General features: G+C 52.6%; 2 protein-coding genes across 9 annotated transcripts in view; both read right to left on the bottom strand.

The window, feature by feature from the left end:
* LOC140635419 (SLAM family member 8-like) overlaps positions 1-17,497 on the bottom strand; it is a 74,440-nt gene that overhangs the window by 33,299 nt on the left and 23,644 nt on the right. The gene's annotated exons all lie outside the window — the stretch shown is intronic.
* LOC140635416 (SLAM family member 9-like) lies at positions 10,468-17,274 on the bottom strand. 8 transcript variants are annotated; one of them, XM_072830062.1, is made up of 7 exons: positions 17,137-17,274; positions 16,376-16,504; positions 14,405-14,797; positions 12,959-13,255; positions 11,334-11,468; positions 11,050-11,141; positions 10,468-10,783 (listed from the first exon to the last, which is right to left on the bottom strand). In XM_072830062.1, the coding sequence occupies exons 2-7, from the start codon at positions 16,473-16,475 to the stop codon at positions 10,691-10,693; spliced, it is 1,110 nt and encodes a 369-aa protein (XP_072686163.1). In that variant the 5' UTR covers positions 16,476-16,504; positions 17,137-17,274; the 3' UTR covers positions 10,468-10,690. The 8 variants fall into 8 exon arrangements, with proteins under 8 accessions (XP_072686163.1, XP_072686164.1, XP_072686162.1 ...); XM_072830063.1 differs by having other exon boundaries at positions 11,334-11,465; XM_072830061.1 differs by lacking the exons at positions 16,376-16,504; positions 17,137-17,274 and adding an exon at positions 15,207-15,595 and having other exon boundaries at positions 10,468-10,778; positions 11,050-11,135.

Genomic DNA, 17,497 nt, shown 5'->3' with positions numbered 1-17,497 from the left:
CACCCCAAGATTGCTAGAACTCATACAGCAATTCAGCAATGTGGCAGGATAGAAAATCAATTCCCAGAAATCAGTGTCATTTCTATACACTAAGAATGAGACTGAAGAAAGAGAAAATAAAGGAGTCAATCCCATTTCCAATTGCACCCAAAAGCATATGAATAAACCTAACCAAAGAGGCAAGGGATTTATACCCTTAAAACTTCAGAACACTTCTGAAATTGAGGAAGACACAAAGAGATGGAAAAATACTCCATGCTCATGGGTTGGAAGAATTAATACTGTGAAAATGTCTATGCTACCCAGGGCAATTTACACATTCAATGCAATCCCTATCAAAATACCATGGACTTTCTTTACAGAGTTGGAACAAATAATCTTAAGATTTGTGTGGAATCAGAAAACACCCCAAATAGATAGGGGAATATTGAAAAAGAAAACCAGAGCCGGGGGCATCACAATGCCAGATTTCAAGTTGTACTACAAAGCTGTGATCATCAAGACAGTGTGGTACTGGCAGACACATAAATTAATGGAACAGAATAGAAAACCCAGAAATGGATCCTCAACTCCTTGGCCAACTCACCTTTGACAAAGCAGGAAAGACTATCCATTGGAAAAACAAGTCTCTTCAATAAATGGTGCTGGGAAAATTGGACAGCCATGCGCAGAAGAATGAAACTAGACCACTCTCTTACACCATACACAAAGATAAACTCAAAATGGTTGGAAGATCTAAATGTGAGACAAGATTCCATCAAAATCCTAGAGGAGAACACAGGCAACACCTTTTTTGAACTTGGCCACAACAACTTCTTGCAAGATACATCTATGAAGACAAAGGAAGCAAATGCAGAAATGAACTATTGGGACATTATCAAGATAAAAAGCTTCTGCACAGCAAAAGAATCTGCACAGCAAAAGAAACAGTCAAAAAAGCCAAAAGACAACCTACAGAATGGGAGAAGATATTTGCAAATTACATATCAGATAAAGGGCTAATATCCAAGATATATGAAGAACTTATTAAACTCAACACCCAAGAAACAAACAATCCAATCATGAAATGGGCAAAAGACATGGACAGAAATTTCTCCAAAGAAGACATACACATGGCCAACAAGCACATGAGAACATGCTCCACATCACTTGCCATCAGGGAAATACAAATCAAAACCACAATGAGAGGGCAGCCCTGGTGGCGCAGTGGTTTAGCACCGCCTTCCACCCAGGGCGTGATCCTGGGGACCCGGGATCGAGTCCCACGTTGGGCTCCCTGCATGGAGCCTGCTTCTCCCTCTGCCTGTGTCTCTGCCCCTGTCTTTCTCTATGAATAAATAAATAAATCTTAAACACACACACACACACACACAATGAGATACCACCTCACATCAGTGAGAATGGTGAAAATTAACAAGACAAGAAATAACAAATGTTGGAGAGGATGTGGAGAAAGGGGAACCCTCTTGTACTGTTGGTGGGAATGTGAACTGGTGCAGCCACTCTGGAAAACTGTGTGGAGGTTCCTCAAAGAGTTAAAAATAGACCTGCCCTACGACCTTGCAATAGCACTGCTGGGAATTTTCCCTAAAGATACAGATGCAGTGAAATGGCAGGACACCTGCACCCCGATGTTTCTAGCAGCAATGTCCACAATAGTCAAACTGTGGAAGGAGCCTCGGTGTCCATCGAAAGATGAATGGATAAAGAAGATGTGGTTTATGTATACAATGGAATATTACTCAGCCATTAGAAACGACAAATACCCACCATTTGCTTCGATGTGGATGGAACTGGAGGGTACTATGCTGAATGAAGTAAGTCAATCGGAGAAGGACAAACATTATATGGTCTCATTCATTTGGGGAATATAAAAAATAGTGAAAGGGAATAAAGGGGAAAGGAGAGAAAATTAGTGGGAAACATCAGTGAGGGTGACAGGATATGAGAGACTCCTAACTCTGGGAAATGAACAAGGGATGGTGGAAGGGGAGGTGGGCAGAGGGTTGGGGTTGGGGTGACTGAGTGACGGGCACTGAGGAGGGCACTGGACGAGATGAGCCCTGGGTGTTATACTATGCATACTATGTTATACTATGTGTTAGCAAATCGAACTTTTATATATATATCTTCTTTAAAACAGCTGAATTAACAGATAAATATTTAAATATAAAATCAAACAGAATGTCTGTTACCAAGTGCTGGGGGCACACACAGACATATAGAAGCTTATGCTTTTAGGTATGAATTTTCTCAGCAGTTGGATTATATGAATGTTACATGCTCTTTTCAACAGATGAGGGAATGTGAATCAGGCTTGAAGAATCAAAACTCTGAGAAACTTGAGGAGCATTTCTGTAGGTCTCCTTTACACATTGCTGACATCTCCCTAGAGAAGAGACACCTGCTGAGTGCCTGCTGGGAGCTGTGGAAAGCCTCAGGCAGGTGCCACAGAGGGCAGGGCAGGCCACGGGGCTGCCAGGTGGAGAGGCCACCACATCCAAGTAATTCCAGTGAGAGGGGGAGAAAGATGGTCCAGGAAAGGACCGGAGACAAGAACATCTATCCACATGCAGGGAGGGGTGAGGGATGGGCAGCCCCCCAAGAGCCCCCAGCATCTGTAAAGGAGGAAGAGAGAGCCAGCCAGGTGTGGTGAAGGGAAGCACAGGTGGAGGGGGGCACGGGGAGGGCAGTGATGGAAAGGAGGCTGATGGGCAGCCACGAACCAGATCCTGGGTGGGTTAGACTTCCTGTCCTGAGTGCTGTTTACCTTGAGGAGTACGGGCGGGAGCAGGGTGGATGTCAGCATGGAAAGGACAGAAGGAGTTCTGTGCTTCTGAAGGATCAACAGAGCAGTAAGTGGAGGGGTTTGGAGGAGAAAACTGGGGCCAGGGAAGCCAGTGAGGAGACTGCTGTGGTGCCTAAACAGGGGACCCATGGAAGAGACTGGGTGGGTGGGATGGGCCACCCTAGGCTCTGCTCCTATCCTGCTCTGCCCTGTGTGCCCAGATCTCTGCTACTGGTGGTGGGGTTCTCACTGGTCCTGGGGCTCCAGGAGCCAGGCCTGGGTCCCCTTGTGTCCTCCACTTGCTCTAGGACAGGCTTCATCCCACAGTCCTCCTGGGTGGTGGGTGCAAGGCAAATGGTAGAAAAATGTTTTACCCAATGTCAAGTTCTAACACTCTTTCTCCCTCCTAGGATTGTTCCTCATTGTTCTGATGTCCAGTTTGCCTATTTTCCTTCTGCCAACTTTTTGGGTCACTTAAGATTCTCTAAATTAGTTTTTATTTACTGAGTTTTATTAGTTTCAGGGGTAGAATTTAGTAGCTCATCAGGTGCATACAACACCCAGTGCTCATCACCTCAAGGGCCTACCTATTAATGCCCATCACACAGTTATCCCTTACCCCATCCACCTCTCCTCCTGCAACCCTCAGTTGTTCCATAGAGTCTTATACTTTGCCTCCCTCTCAATTTTCATCTTCTTTTAGCTTTCCTTCCCTTTCCCTATGTTCATCTATTTCATTCCTTAAGTTCCATATATGAGTGAAATCATATGATATTTGTCTTTCTCTGCCTGACTTATTTTGCTTAGTATAATACCCTCTGATCCCATCCATGTCCTTGCAAATGGCAGGATTTCATTCTTTTTGATGGTTAATAATCCATTGTATCCTTTGTTATATCACACCTTCATTCACCCTTCGATAGACATCTGGTCTCTTTCCATAGTTTGGCTATTGTGGGTGATGCTGCTATAAATATTGGGGTGCATGTGACCCTTCAAATCACTATTTGTTTATGTTTGCATACATTCCTAGTACTGCAATTGCTGGGTCATAGGGTAATTCTGTTTTTGACTTTTTGAAGAACCCTATACTGTCTTCCAGAGTGGCTATACCAACTTGCTTTCCCACCAGCAGTGTAAGAAGGTTCCCCTTACTCTACTCCTCTCCAACATCTGTGTTTCCTGATTTGTTAATTTTTACCCATTCTGATCTGTGTGAGGTGGTATCTCATTGTGGTTTTGATTTGTATTTCCCTGATGCCGAGTGATGTTGAGTAATTTTTCATGTGTCTTTGGCCATTTGTCCTCTTTGGAGAAATGTCTGTTCATGCCTTCTGCTCATTTCTTGACTGGATTATTTGTCTTTGAGTGTGGAGTTTGAGAAGTTCCTTATAGATTTTGGATTCTAGCCCTTTTCTGGTAAGACAGTTGCAAATATCTTCTCCCATTCCATAGCTTGCCTTCTAGTTTTGTTGGCTGTTTCCTTTGCTGTGCAGAAGCTTTTTATCTTGATAAAGTCCCAATAGTTAATTTGCCTCTGTTTCCCTTGCCTTTGGAGATGTGTCTAGCAAGAAGTTGTGATGGCCAAGGTTAAAGAGGTTGCTGCCTCCATTCTCCTCCAGGATTTTGATGGATTCTTGTCTCACATATAGGTCTTTCATCCATTTTTTAGTTTATTTTTTATATGGTGTATGAAAGTGGTCCCGTTTCATTTTCTGCATGTTTCTGTTCAGTTTTCCCAACACCAGTTGTTGATGAGACTGTCATTTTTCCATTGAATATTCATTCCTGCTTAGTTGAATATTAGTTGACCATACTTTTATTGATCCATTTCAGGGATCCATATTCTGTTCCATTGATCTACATGTCTGTTTTGGTGCCAGGACCAAACTATCTTGATGAGCACAGCTTTGTAATAGAGCTCGAAGTTCAGAATTGTGATGTCTCCACTTTGGTTTTCTTTCTCAGCATTCCTATGGACTTTAGGGTCTTTTCTGGTTTTATACAAATTTGAGGAATATCTGTTCCAGCTCTATGAAAAATACCGTTGGTATTTTGATAAGGATTGCATTGAATGTGAAGATTGCTTGGGGTAGCATAGAGATTTGAACAATATTTCTTCTTCTGATCCATGACCATGGAACATTTTTCATTTCTTTGTATCTTCCTCAATTTCTTTCATATGTATGTTCTATAGTTTTCAGAGTACAGATCCTTTACTTCTGTAGTTAGGTTTATTCCCAGAGATCTTATGGTTTTTGATACAATTATAAATGGGATCAAGTCATTGATTTCTCCTTCTACTTCATTGCTAGTGTATAGAAATGGAAGTGACGGGACACCTGGGTGGCTCAGCAGTTGAGCATCTGCCTTGGACTCAGGGCGTGATCCTGGAGACTCAGGATCAAGTCCCACATCGGGCTCCCCACAGGGAGCCTGCTTCTCCCTCTGCCTGTGTCTCTGTCTCTCTCTCTCTCTCTCTCTGTGTCTCAGGAATGAATAAATTTTTAAAAAATGGAAGTGACTTCTGTGCATTGACTTGATACCAGATTTTGCCAAATTTCTATATCAGTTCTAGGAATTTTTGTATGGAATCCTTTGTGTTTTCTACAGAGAGTTGCATGTCATCTTTGAACAGTGAGAGTTTGACTTCTTTGCCACTTTGAATGCCCTTTATTTCTTTTTATCGTTTGATGCTGAGGCTAGGACTTTCAGTGCTATATTGAACAGCAGTGATGAGAGTGGACATCCCAGTCATGTTCCTGATCTTAGGGGAAAAGTTCTCAGTTTTCCCCATTGAGAAAGATAAGAGTTTTTAAATTAGTTTTTGAAACAACTGGTTAAGAACATTTCTGATACATTTTTGCATTTCTAATAATTAATTTTGCAAAAATTTGCAAAGAAAGATGGTTTTGTTTAAATCCTTTTGGATGGCTCTCATTTGCTTTTTATACTTTTTAAGACATCTTATCTAGTTTTTTCTAAGAGGAAATCTTTAAAATTTAATTTTTATGATTAAGGTATCTAAAGTGATGCAAATACTCTGATAGAAGACTTGATTTTTTTAAGCCTGTTTAGGCCAACATACTTCAAATCAAATGATTGCTGGAATTCCTGACTGGGCCTCACCTTACCGTATATGCAGAGTCTAAAGACTTCCTTCTGGGGATCCCTGGGTGGCGCAGCGGTTTGGCGCCTGCCTTTGGCCCAGGGCGCGATCCTGGAGGCCCGGGATCGAATCCCACGTCAGGCTCCCGGTGCATGGAGCCTGCTTCTCCCTCTGCCTGTGTCTCTGCCTCTCTCTCTCTCTCTCTCTCTGTGACTATCATAAATAAATAAAATTAAAAAAAAATAAAATAAAGACTTCCTTCTGGGATTTTACTGTGAGAATTTGACATTTGCTGTATACCATCCACTAATTTCTGTAGTGAGATTCCTGATGCTCAAACTGCCATCTCTGTCAAGGAGAAGTAGCTCTTGTATTTTCCTTCAAGCTCATACAAGTCAGGACCAGAGTCATCAGGCTTCCAGGACACCAGTAAATGTTCTTTCTGTTGCTCAGAATGCCAACTCCACTCAAGCTCTCAGACATTAGGGGACAAGGAGGAGATCAGGTGCAGCTGGACAGAGTCCCCCATGATCCTTTCAGGGTATGGAAGGAGCTGGGGTCAGCCACAGTTTCGAAGCTTGATAAGGTAAAAGCTAAGATGCAGAAGAAAGAAGTAGACAGTGTGACGCTGCTGTAGCAGCAGCTGTCCCATCACATCACTGGCATGTTTATAAGAGGAGGAGCCTCTTCTGTTTCAGAGCCGAGGAAGCAAAGCTACAGAGGTGCTTGCTCAGCACAGGCCTTGCCTAGGGCACACAGCGTTGGGTCAGGCACATGTGTGTCACCCTCCCAGCTCGGGCACTTTCTTTCCCCTCAGCTGATTCCCAATGTGGTTTTTGCTCTAATCTGAGGAAACACTGGACAATATGGAAGTTGGTAAATTATGACCCAACTTTCCCTTTGGTTGTCTATGACACAAGAAAACTATTTCAACATGTCTGCTACCACCCTTTCTTCAGCATGTGGCAGCAGGGCCTCAGGCCCACAAATCCTGTGACACTGTTCCTGCTTAGGTCACTAAGCAGACCTTCTCGTGCTGGGTGACATGGGACCATCGTCTCTTTCCTGAATACTCCTTGTCTGGTACAGATCTGTGCTCTGTTGGGTCCTCAGCCCACCTCATGCAAACAATGCCGGTTGCGCTAGGCAAAGCTGAGGGTGCTGGGGACACAGTGGTGACCGAGGACACAGTCGAGACCAGGTGCCTGCTCCCACAGAGGTCTAAGTGTGCTAAGGTCCCAATGTAGCAATGATCTTGGTCGTCATGGGTACAGATGAAGAACCGAGGTGAGATCAGAATGAGCCAAGGTGAGTTGTGAAGAGAAGAGGATGGAGGCAAGAAGGCTCTACAGGTTGGGTAGGAAGCTGGGAGTAATCTACCCTAACAGGAACCACTGGGGGGTTTTCAGGACAGTGAGTTCATGTGATTCCCACTTTAATGATCACTTCAGGGCAGACACTGTATGGAGGATGAATTAGAGGACAGGAGAGGGATGAGGGAGCTCAGGGAGTAAGGCCTGGAACAGGTAGAGTGTGAGAGGGTTGGTGCCCAGACAGAAGGGTGGACAGGGGAACCAGGGCTTGCTGGAGGTTCAGACCCAGGATGGAGGAAAAGATGAATCCAGGGTGACGTCCAGGTGTTTTGCTGAGGCAGCTGGGAGGATGCTGAGAGTGGACTGAGCTGTAAATACAAGTAAAGCCTGGGAAGGAGCAGGTTGGGGTGAGGAGACAGAGAACAGGAACCCAGTGTTCTACGGGGTGACTCTTGCTTTGAAGAGCAGAAGTACATGAGGTGGAGGTATGTGGGGGTCACCTCAGGACTGGAGATGCAGCCTCAGCACAGCCAGGATCCCTAGAGCCCTGGGATTCACTCAGATCACCTAGGGAGGGAGTGTCGGAAGGAGGGAACTGAGGACCTGGTGCTAACCAGCAGAGGATGGGGTCCAGGAAGGGACAGAGAGGGGGCGGCCAAGGGATCATTTGCTGAGTGCAGAGTCAAGGAAGCCATGAGGAAAAAATTCATACAATTAAAATTATAATAAAAAGTAAAGAGTAGGCTACACAAAGACATCAATCTCTAAAATAATGCTCTCTTGTAATTCATAGTAAGCTATAGATATTTGCCTTCATGCACGATCACTGGCACTCAGCTCCTGGAATCTAGTAATTTCTATAGAAGAGCCCAAGGGAGGTCTCTTGTTGTATTTAGGATTGGTCCCAGTTCCCACAATCAGGCCAGAGCAGTGAGGGTGCAATGGGTGCTCTATGGTTCATGACAAGCCCCTCCGACCACACCTGAACATGTGTGACAGACTTTAGGGAACCTGCCAAGGACGGGGGTGGCTGCCAGGGGATCAACCGTGTTACCAGGTGCGAACCCAGGGACCCACTCACTGACGACCTGGGAGGGAGGAGGCCTGGAGCGTGAGATCCCCCATCCCCAGTGGTCATGGGTTTATCAGGGTGTTCATGTAATGAGGACTCTAAAACCCCAGAAGGACAGGGTTAGGAGGGCTTCGGAGTGGGAGCACCCACAGGTGTTGGGGAGGGCTCACCTAGAGGGATAGCAGCTCCGCACCCCTCCCCACATGCCTTGTCCCCGGCCCCTCTGCCCCCGGCTGCTCGTGACTTATACCCTGTATAACCGACCCGTAAGCTAGGAAGGACTCGGGGTCCCCATTGCCGGGTGAGCTGTCCCAGGAAATCAGCAGCCTGACAGGCCGCTCATGGGAACCTGCGAGGCACAGCCAGGTGCTCAGAGGCACAGACCAGAGCTGCCTGGCGTCCAAGTGGAGGCGCAGGTGCGGTGGCCTGAACCTTCCCCCATGGGGTCTGACCTGAGCTGCAGGTAGACAGTGTCAGGACTGCCTCAGATCCTAGGATGCCCAGCTGGGGACCCGAAAAAGGGGCTCAGTGTGGGGGAAGAACTCCCTCCAGGGTCAACTGAGGTGTGGTGGGGGTCTGCGGGCGACGGGGAAACGCGGCAGCGCTTGTTCACCCAGCAGGCACCGTACCTGCCCTGAGGCTTTCTCCTTTCTCCTATCACTACATCATACTTTCTTGAAAATTAACCATTTCATCTACATTTTCAATGTATTTGTATAAAGTGAAGCAAAAATTTTTGTTTCACTTACTTTGAATTTGTGGTTATTTCCTGATTTTTCATTTCATCTTTTGGGCACTTAGGATTTTGGGCCTGAGGGTTGAAAGATTGCAGAGACCAGAACCTGCATGAGCCCAGGTGCCACCAAGGCAGGATTTCATCCTCCAGACAAAACCCCCTGATGCAGGAGACAGTAGGATCCCCACAGCGATGTTGGGTGCTGAGCAGGGAACTGCATGATAAAAGAAGAGGCAGGTGGCCGGGGGGCAGGACAAGGTGGGACTGAGGGAATTCCCAGAGACCAACAAGGTAGTGAAGGCGCAGGCAGGAGCTCCCCCAGCAGGCAGGTGACAGGTGCACCTACGGGTCTGTCTGTGTCTGTCTGTCTCTCTCATATGAAGTAATTTATGAGGCGAGGACACACAGACTACAGAAGAGACTCTTTGCTCTGAACAGGGAGGAGTTCCAGCTCTCAGGAAAACAGAACAGCCACTAGAGGGAAGGTGGGGCCACAGTCCTTGTGGGATCCAGGCTCCTGGTGTTCATGTTCCACGTGCACTTCTGGGCTTCTGTATTTCTGTCCTCACTCTGACGATCGTGACAATAGAATAAAGTCCTTGCACACAAGTGCTGGATCCAGCTGGGAGCGCTGGATCACTGGTCCTGAGCTGGAGGAAGACACCACGGGGCGGGGGGGCGGAGGGCATTTCTCTACAGGGGGAAGCCCCACAGGGCAGAGGGAGTAGGTACAAAGTGCAGGTCGGGGGCTGGGCAGGACCCCCTTGTGGGGGGGTGGGGACGGGGTGTGGGCTGAGCAAAGGGCATGGGGCAGGGGGACGGAGGTCTGGGCATCACTGCTGGAACAGGCCAGGAGCCCCAGGACAGGGGCACCAGAGAGAGAAGGGCACCGGAGATAGGAAGAGGCCCTGCCTAAACCCTCAAGAGCATAGCAGGTGAGGGAGGAGGGGCGCTAGAGGGGCCCCAGAGGAGTCTGGGAAGTCGGCAGGGGGTGAGGGGTCCAGGGAGTGGCCAGCAGGGACCCTATTGGCCCAGGAGTGGGAGCAGGAAACATTGTCACCAGGGTCACATTCGGGTCACCTGCTGGTGCTCTAGGGGTCCCTGTGAGGTGAGGCCCACGGTGGGCTCGAGTGTTGGGCAGGGGGCAGAGAGACGGGGTGAGGGCTGCAGGGAAGGGGCAACAGGTCAGGGGGATGAACCACGGAGAGGAATGCACAGACGGCACGTCCCCAGAGAAGGGCTGACCATTACGGATTCATGGCGTCTCTGAATAGCTCTCCGCACATAACTGAGTGTGGACTGAGTTCGAGACTCAGCTGGAGGTGGGATGTTGTGAGTCACAAAGGTTGGTCCCAGGGGTGAGGGTCTGAAAGGCAGTTTGATGTATAAAGGGTGAGGAGGAGAGTTTCTCAAGGGGTGCCAGGTGGCTGGGCCTGAGCACTCATGACACATGTTTCTGTCAATTTATTTACTCAGTTTCCCCTCTTGAAAGACCTACAGATGTCTAATCGCAAACGTGTGCAGAACCACTTAGCATAGACACTAACTGATGCTTGGACCAGCCAGTCCCTCACCAGAGGAGTCAGAGGAGGAAGAGGTGGGACCAGAGCTGCAGGCATCATGCTCCCAAGACAGCTGTCCCCGGAGGGCGGGATTCTCCGGCTTCTTCCAATTAAATCCTCATCAGGGCCACGCCTGCCCTGCGGACCTCACTGTAGACAGTAGTGAGAGGCTTGTTCCCTTCCAGATGTGCTGCACCTCTACCCTGGAATGCAGACAGAGGGTCCTGCAACAGCAGACAGACGGAAAGCCCCAACAGGACCCCCACAGACCCAGTGCTGCTGACATGACCTCCCCTAATCACTCAGCACTGCATGGGTCCCGAGATGAATTTCGTAGCTAATACTGTGTTGTCCTGAAAGGGTTCCAGGATACAGTGGTCAGACCCTGTGGATGACGTGAATTGACAAGCACATACCCAGGCACACAGGGATCAGGGAGGACCCAGACTGGCCCCTCTCCCAGCCTCACCTTGTCCCTGCTGTCTCCAGACCCCTGCTGGCTCAGCTCTGCATAGTAGATGCCACTATCGGGATCCCTATGCTCCTCCTGCGACCCTGCACCTGGGTCATACACAGAGGGAGCTGAAGTCTGAGCCCTGGAAACCTGTACCCTCCCCTCCATGACCCCAAGGCCATGGCCGCCCCCACCAGCCTCCTGCAGGGACATCCCCTGAGCAGTAAAGGCAGGAGGAAGGGAGCCCAGGGTCCAGGGGAGGGAGGTGTGTGGGCACAGGGAGGAGAAGTGCAACCTGCCTCTCCCAGGCTCCAGGCTCTTCTTCACTCGTGTCCTCCAGAGGAACAGTCCAGCTCCCAGGATCAGCAGCAGGACCACAACAGTCCCCAGGACGCTGGGTAGTTGGGAGGCATCAGCCTGTCCCTGTGGATCTGCTTCCCTCCACAGAGAGATGGAGAAGGTTAAGGACTGAGAGAAGAACAGACGCCCATTGCCCAGCACGTACGTGGACACGTCTGAAGGCACCTGCTCAGAAGCTGAGGAGGGAGCAGCAAGGCAGGTGCTTTCACTCAACACTTCCCGAGCTCCTGCTTGGGACCCAGGTGCTGAGAGGAACAGGACACGGTGCCCACCCCTGAGGACACCTCAGTGGGAGGAGGGTGAGAAGGTGCCAGAGGGAGCCAGCCAGAGCCATCCCAGGGCACAGGAGCTCCCAGCCTGTACACACGTGGTCAGGGAGGGCCTCCTGGAGGAGGTGATGAGAAACCTCATCCTGAGGGAGGAGTGCAGGGAGCAGACAGGCAGGGTGGGTGCCGCCTTCCAGGAAGGAGGGCCATGAACAGGGAGGGGGGCACCTGCCAGCCCTGGAGCTCCAGCACCCACTGGGGCAGGTGGGAGGAGGACCAAGAGGGAGGAGCCAGGTAGGAGGATGCGAGGGAGGCAGGGGCCTCTTTCCAGAGGGTCCACTGTGTCCCTGAGCGATTAGTTTCCCTGGGATCGGGGATACTGAGACAGCGGGGCTCCAGCTGCTGGTGGAGGAGGTGGGAGGGCCGAGGGGGCACATGGGGCACCGGGTCTCTCATTCACTCAGGGAAACACAGACTGTGAGCAAACAGCCCGAGGCCGAGTTGGGACAGGAATTCAAGGAGAAGCAGACGTGGCCGCTGCCGTCCAGGGCTTGGGGCTGCAGAGGAGGCTCATCCTGGCGCAGAGCCTCACTCTCAGTGTGGGGGCCCCTGGCGGCTCCTGAGAGGATGCAGGTGTGAGGGCAGGACGGCAGCAGCTCCTGCGGGGCCTGAGCCCCTGAGGCCCAGACCCCCGGGTCAGACTCTCTTCATGCTTGACCTGCCCCCAGCGGCAGCCCCGGGGACTGCTTGGGTGTCAGGGCCCAGAGCCAGCTGGAGCCAAGGGGTCCCTGGATGGGAGTAGGGGGAGTGAGGATCCTGACCTGGAAGGGCTGAGGGAAGAGAGAGGAGCCTGACCAGAGGTTGGAGGCTGAGGACAGCAGGACACATCCGGGATCCAGGCCAACAGGTGGGGTGACCTGTGTCCACCAGCCCACAATTGGGCAGAGGAGCCCCCAGCCCTCAACCCTGAAGGAGTCGCTGGCTCATACCCCGTCTGGTGGCACAGACCCCTGACACCCCCCAACTCCCCTCCTGAAAACCACCCTGGACACAGGGAATGATGGATGAGGGTGGGCAGAGGTCCGTGCTGGGTGCTTCCTGGACCAGCAGGGGTGAGGGTGGGGGTAGAGGAGACCGGGAGCAACACCCAAGGGCAGAAGCAGATGGATGTGCCTGCCAGACTCTGGATGGGGTGACCAGGTGGAGGGTGGTGCCATAAACAAGGGGACAGACCCGAGAAGCCTCACCCAGGGCTGCCTGAGCACCAGGAGCCCCTCCCCTCTGCAGGATGCACTCACCGTGACCACAGATGTCCCCAAGGTCCAAGGTGACAGTTCTCTGGTCCTCTTGGTTGCTGAGCACACAGGTGAGGCTGGCGCTGGGCTGGCTGAGGGGCAGGCTCAGAGCCAGGGTCCAGGGGTTGGGAGCTGGTCCTGGGGCCACTCGTTGTTCCAGTTCCCTGGGGAGTCTCTTCCTCTCCCAGGACAGGGTCAGGTCCTCCCTGGTTCCCATGGTGTCACACTTCACGGTGACATTGCACCAGCCTGGGGTGATGAACCGATCCTTGGCCCAGATCTGGGGAAGGGGCAGGGGCTCTGGGGCAGGAGGAACAAGAGGACAGAGCGTCACGTGTGCAGAGAACATCACAGCTCAGGCTTCGTCCTCTGGAATCTCCCTGAAGCTCTGGTTTCCTTCCCCTCAGGATGGTGAAAGCATATTACAAATAGAACAGAAGTGACCAAAACTACAGCAGGTGCCATAAGGATGTTGCCACTGAGTCAGCTCTATGGGATTTCACTAGACTGAGCAATTCTTAAAAATCTCAATGGAGAAATTTGGTCCAGCAACCACCTACCCAAACTCCATTAACTGTACGAAAGCGGGGTGTCCCATAGAAGAAGGAGAAGTTGGAACAGGAGAATTTAACTTGGTAGACCCTGCCCATCTTCTCCTGCTGGGATGGTGTCAGGACCCCATACCCCTGGTACAGAAGTCACTGGCCTGATCAGGGCCTTAGAGATTAGCCCAGGTTCTCAGCAGAGGAGCTGCAGTGGGGGACACAGTGTGGTCCCTAGGAATAGACACCCTATATGGTAGGAATATGCACTGAACTCGAGGTCCCCCCGAAAAACAAGGGACAGACTCCTAATCGGTCTTGCAAATCTCTCAGCCTGAGGCTGCAATGCTCCCTCTGCAGCAGGACTCATCCCAGCAGTGCTGGCTGTGCAGGTGGAGGAAGGGGCCAGGACTCAGGGGATACAGGTGCCACCAGAAGGGGGGACAGGAAAAGAAATGGATTCTCCCCAGAGCCTCCAGAGACCAGCACAGCCCTGCCCACACCCGGACCTCAGGGCACAGGCTCTGGGGTCGGACTCCTGCCCGACTGCACAGTAGGACCCTCAGGTGGGGTGTGGTGAGCCCCTGAGGTGTCCTCACCTGTCCCAGCGGCACAGACAGCTAAGGGACAGCCTGAGGACCCTGAGTCCTGTGGGGACAGTAGTGTTAAGGCAAAATCCCTACTTCCCCCCAAAGGGGTTCCCCTCCTGAAGCACCAAAGTGATTCCATCCCTGGGGTGACTCTCAGCTCTGCCTGCATTTGTGGCGAACACCCTGCATCTGATTCCAGGGGAGAAGAGAGAGTCTGAAGGCTGGGATCTGGGGGGAGCCCTGTGAGCCGGGCGCGGGGACCCTACAGGGACAGAGGAAGGAGGTGAGCTCTGGGGCTGGGGGAGGGGCCTACACACCATACACAGTCAGGTGGAAATCCTGGTCGTATTGTCTTCCTCTGGAGTAGAAGCCCCGAGCCCGGTACAGCCCAGTGTCCTCCGGGGTCAGGTTGTTCATCCTCAGGGTCGTAATGTTGAGCACATGGACCCTCTTCTGGAACTTGTCCTGGAAGTTGACCCATTCTGGATCGTGTGCCCCAGGGGAGACCTGCAGCAGGGTTGTGTAGTTTGCCCCGGAGGAGATCCCCCAGGTCATCTTCTCCAGCTCGACTCCTGCAGGCAAGTCTGGGTTTCTGAGCAGTTGAAACAACACAGAAGCTCCTTGCATCCCCTTCAGAGAAACGGGGTTTCCAGAATCCTCAACTCCAGAACCATGGGCTTCAGAACCCTGGGTGCCAGTGCTGCAGACGCCTAGGGCAGAGGGCACAGGAAGTGAGGGTGGTTTCCAGGAGGAATGAAGGAGAAAAGCCCAGAACCCATCTTGCCATTAAATCCCTCCCATGTGCTCCATGACTCCTGGAAGGCAGGAGAGTGCATGAGTGTGAAGCTATGCTGGAATCACTCCTGTCCCAGGGCAGCGTCCCCTTGACCAGGTCATGTGACCTCGCTCACCTGCAGGGTCCTGACCCCCAACAGGGAGAGGATGAAGTGCAGGGGACTCGGACCAACAGCTCTGGCACATTTACCATCCGTACCGAGAGCATTTCTGCAGAAAGGAGCTGCTCACCTGTTGGAGATTCCCTTCCTGGCCTTTACCCAGTCCCTATGGCTTCTCTCCAGGCCTGGGGACCCCACATGGGGCCCAGCACCCCTTACTCACCTGGCCACCGGTCCCCAGGACAGGTATCCATGCTGTCCCTGCCTCGGCCAGCCAGGACACTGACACCTGATTCCTCCTCAGCCTCAAGGGCTCCTCCTCTGTCACCTCGTACACACTCACTCCCCTCTGACACCCCGTGCAGGAGGAGGTCTAGGCCTGACATGCTGTCCTGCAAAGCACCTGCCCTGGATACAATTCTCTGTATCTTACTGCGTTCTCTTTCGTTCTCATTTACTTTGTTACAAAGAAGCAGGTGGTCTGGGCAGCCCTGGTGGCGCAGGGGTTTAGCCTGGCCTCCAGCCTGGGGTGTGACCCTGGAGACCCGGGGTTGGAGTCCCACATCGGGCTTCCTGCATGGAGCCTGCTTCTCCCTCTGCCTGTGTCTCTGTCTCTCTCTCTCTCTCTGTCTCTCTCTCTCTCTCTGTGTCTCTATGAATAAATAAACAAAATCTTAAAAAAAAAAAAAAGGAAGCAGGTGGTCTGATGAAGTAAGAACTGGAAAATCCCACTCTGGTTAGCACAGACCTTCTTTCAGTCCCCTTTCGGGGCCCCCTCTGCTTCCCTCCTGACCCCCCAGGGTACCCCCACCTGGAGCCCCTGTCCTCAGTCTCCTGTTCCAGGCACAGTCTCACATGCAGCAGAGGCACAGACCCCTTGAATTCTGGAGGCCGCCTTTCCTTCCTTTTCCAACAGAATGTCACCATAGTCAGGGGCCATGTCGCCCCAGGAGCCAGAGGACACCTGCTTTCTTCTCCAGCTCAGCCCTGGGCTCTGGGTCGGCCCCGCCCGGGCACAGCAGCTGCAGGGGCTGCCCGGTCCCCTGAGCATCGCAGGCCAGGGGGTGCCCGTCCCCACCCTGGTTCCCAACAGCCCCCGCTTGGTCTCCTCCATCCCTCTCCCCAGGGGGCTGCGGGCTCCCCTGGCCTCACCTCTGCTGGGGGTTCCGTCCTGCAGCCAGGCAGCCAGGGTCAGGGCTCCCAGCCTGGCCTCCGCCAGAAGCTCCTGTGTTCATTCCGCTGCCCCCGGGGCTGGAAACCAGACGCACCGCGTGTGCTCCATATCACAGGGCTGCTTCCTCTGCTCCTCCCCAGAGACACCAGACAGCCCCGCAGCTCCTGCCTCCCTGCCCGCCCGGGGGTCCTCCCTCCCCGGGAGCCCGGGCCACTCACTGAGGAGGAGGCTGGTGAGTCCCAGGAGCCAGGAGGCCCCGCCCAGTTGGGGGTCCCCTGAACAGGGGCCCATGGCAGGCTGCCTCCCTGCTGGATCCATCTGGGCCTACAGTGAGGCAGGGGAAGCATCTAGAACATAGAGGAAGAGAGGATGAAAGACGTCACTCAAGAGACCTTGGGCTCTTCCACACCCCAAGGGCGGGGCTAACTGTTAGCCCTGGGACCTCACTGTCCAGTAGATTAGCCCATTCAGGTCTCTCCTGTTACCTCAGCTCCTGCAGTGGGCTCAGGAGATCATTGCAGAGCAAATGTAGGAACAGCCCCGTCTAGGAGCCCCGGTGCTGGAGAAGCCCCGACCCTGAGCTCACAAGCAGCCTGGTGGTCTCACCTCCCCAGTCTGAACCCCTAGGGCTCCTGACCTGTGTCCCTGGGCTCCCCCTCAGCCTCGGGCTCTGCTGTCCGTCCTGCTGGCACCCCAGGGCTCTGTCTGCACCCTCGGGCCCGCCCTGCCCCCACACACAGGGCACAGCCCCCCAGGAGCAGCACCCCAACCAGCACTTCCCTGGGAGGCTCTGCCGGCCATGGGCCCACACTCCGACACAGGCAGGGGTGCAGAAGGATGGGCTCCTCCTGCCACAGGCTCTGCAGCCTGTCCTGTCCCACCATGTGTCCTCCTGCAAGTCCCCACATCCACTCTGGGCTCCCCCGACCCGCTCTGCACCTTCAGACCAGAGAGCCCTCAGCCCTGCCCCCGCTCCTACCCACTGTTGGGAGATTCCTTCCCAGGTCGTCCCTGAGCCTTGTGGGTACAAACCCCTGGGTTGGAGTCCAGACCTGGACATTTCAGTCCCTGGTCACTTCAAGGGGAGGGGCAACCAGTGGCTCTGCCCCCGTCCCGGTCCCCGTCCCCGTCCCCATCCCCACAGCCCTGGCCAAGCCCTCCTGGGGTGAGGACTGTTTGCTTGTGGAAACCACAGCTTGGGGTGGGGTTGTGGGCCCTCAGGGAGCCCCGAGGACCTGCTGGGCAAGGACCCTGGAAGGTCAGCCAGCTCGCCCTCCATGCTGGCCCAGCACCAGGGACTTTTTACAGCTCTAGGCCACTGGTCTTTCCTGACCCAAGTC

This window comes from Canis lupus, chromosome 6 (assembly GCF_048164855.1).
Source record: "Canis lupus baileyi chromosome 6, mCanLup2.hap1, whole genome shotgun sequence".
Classification (NCBI taxonomy): domain Eukaryota; kingdom Metazoa; phylum Chordata; class Mammalia; order Carnivora; family Canidae; genus Canis; species Canis lupus.
This window is presented reverse-complemented; position numbering and strand designations above follow the sequence as displayed.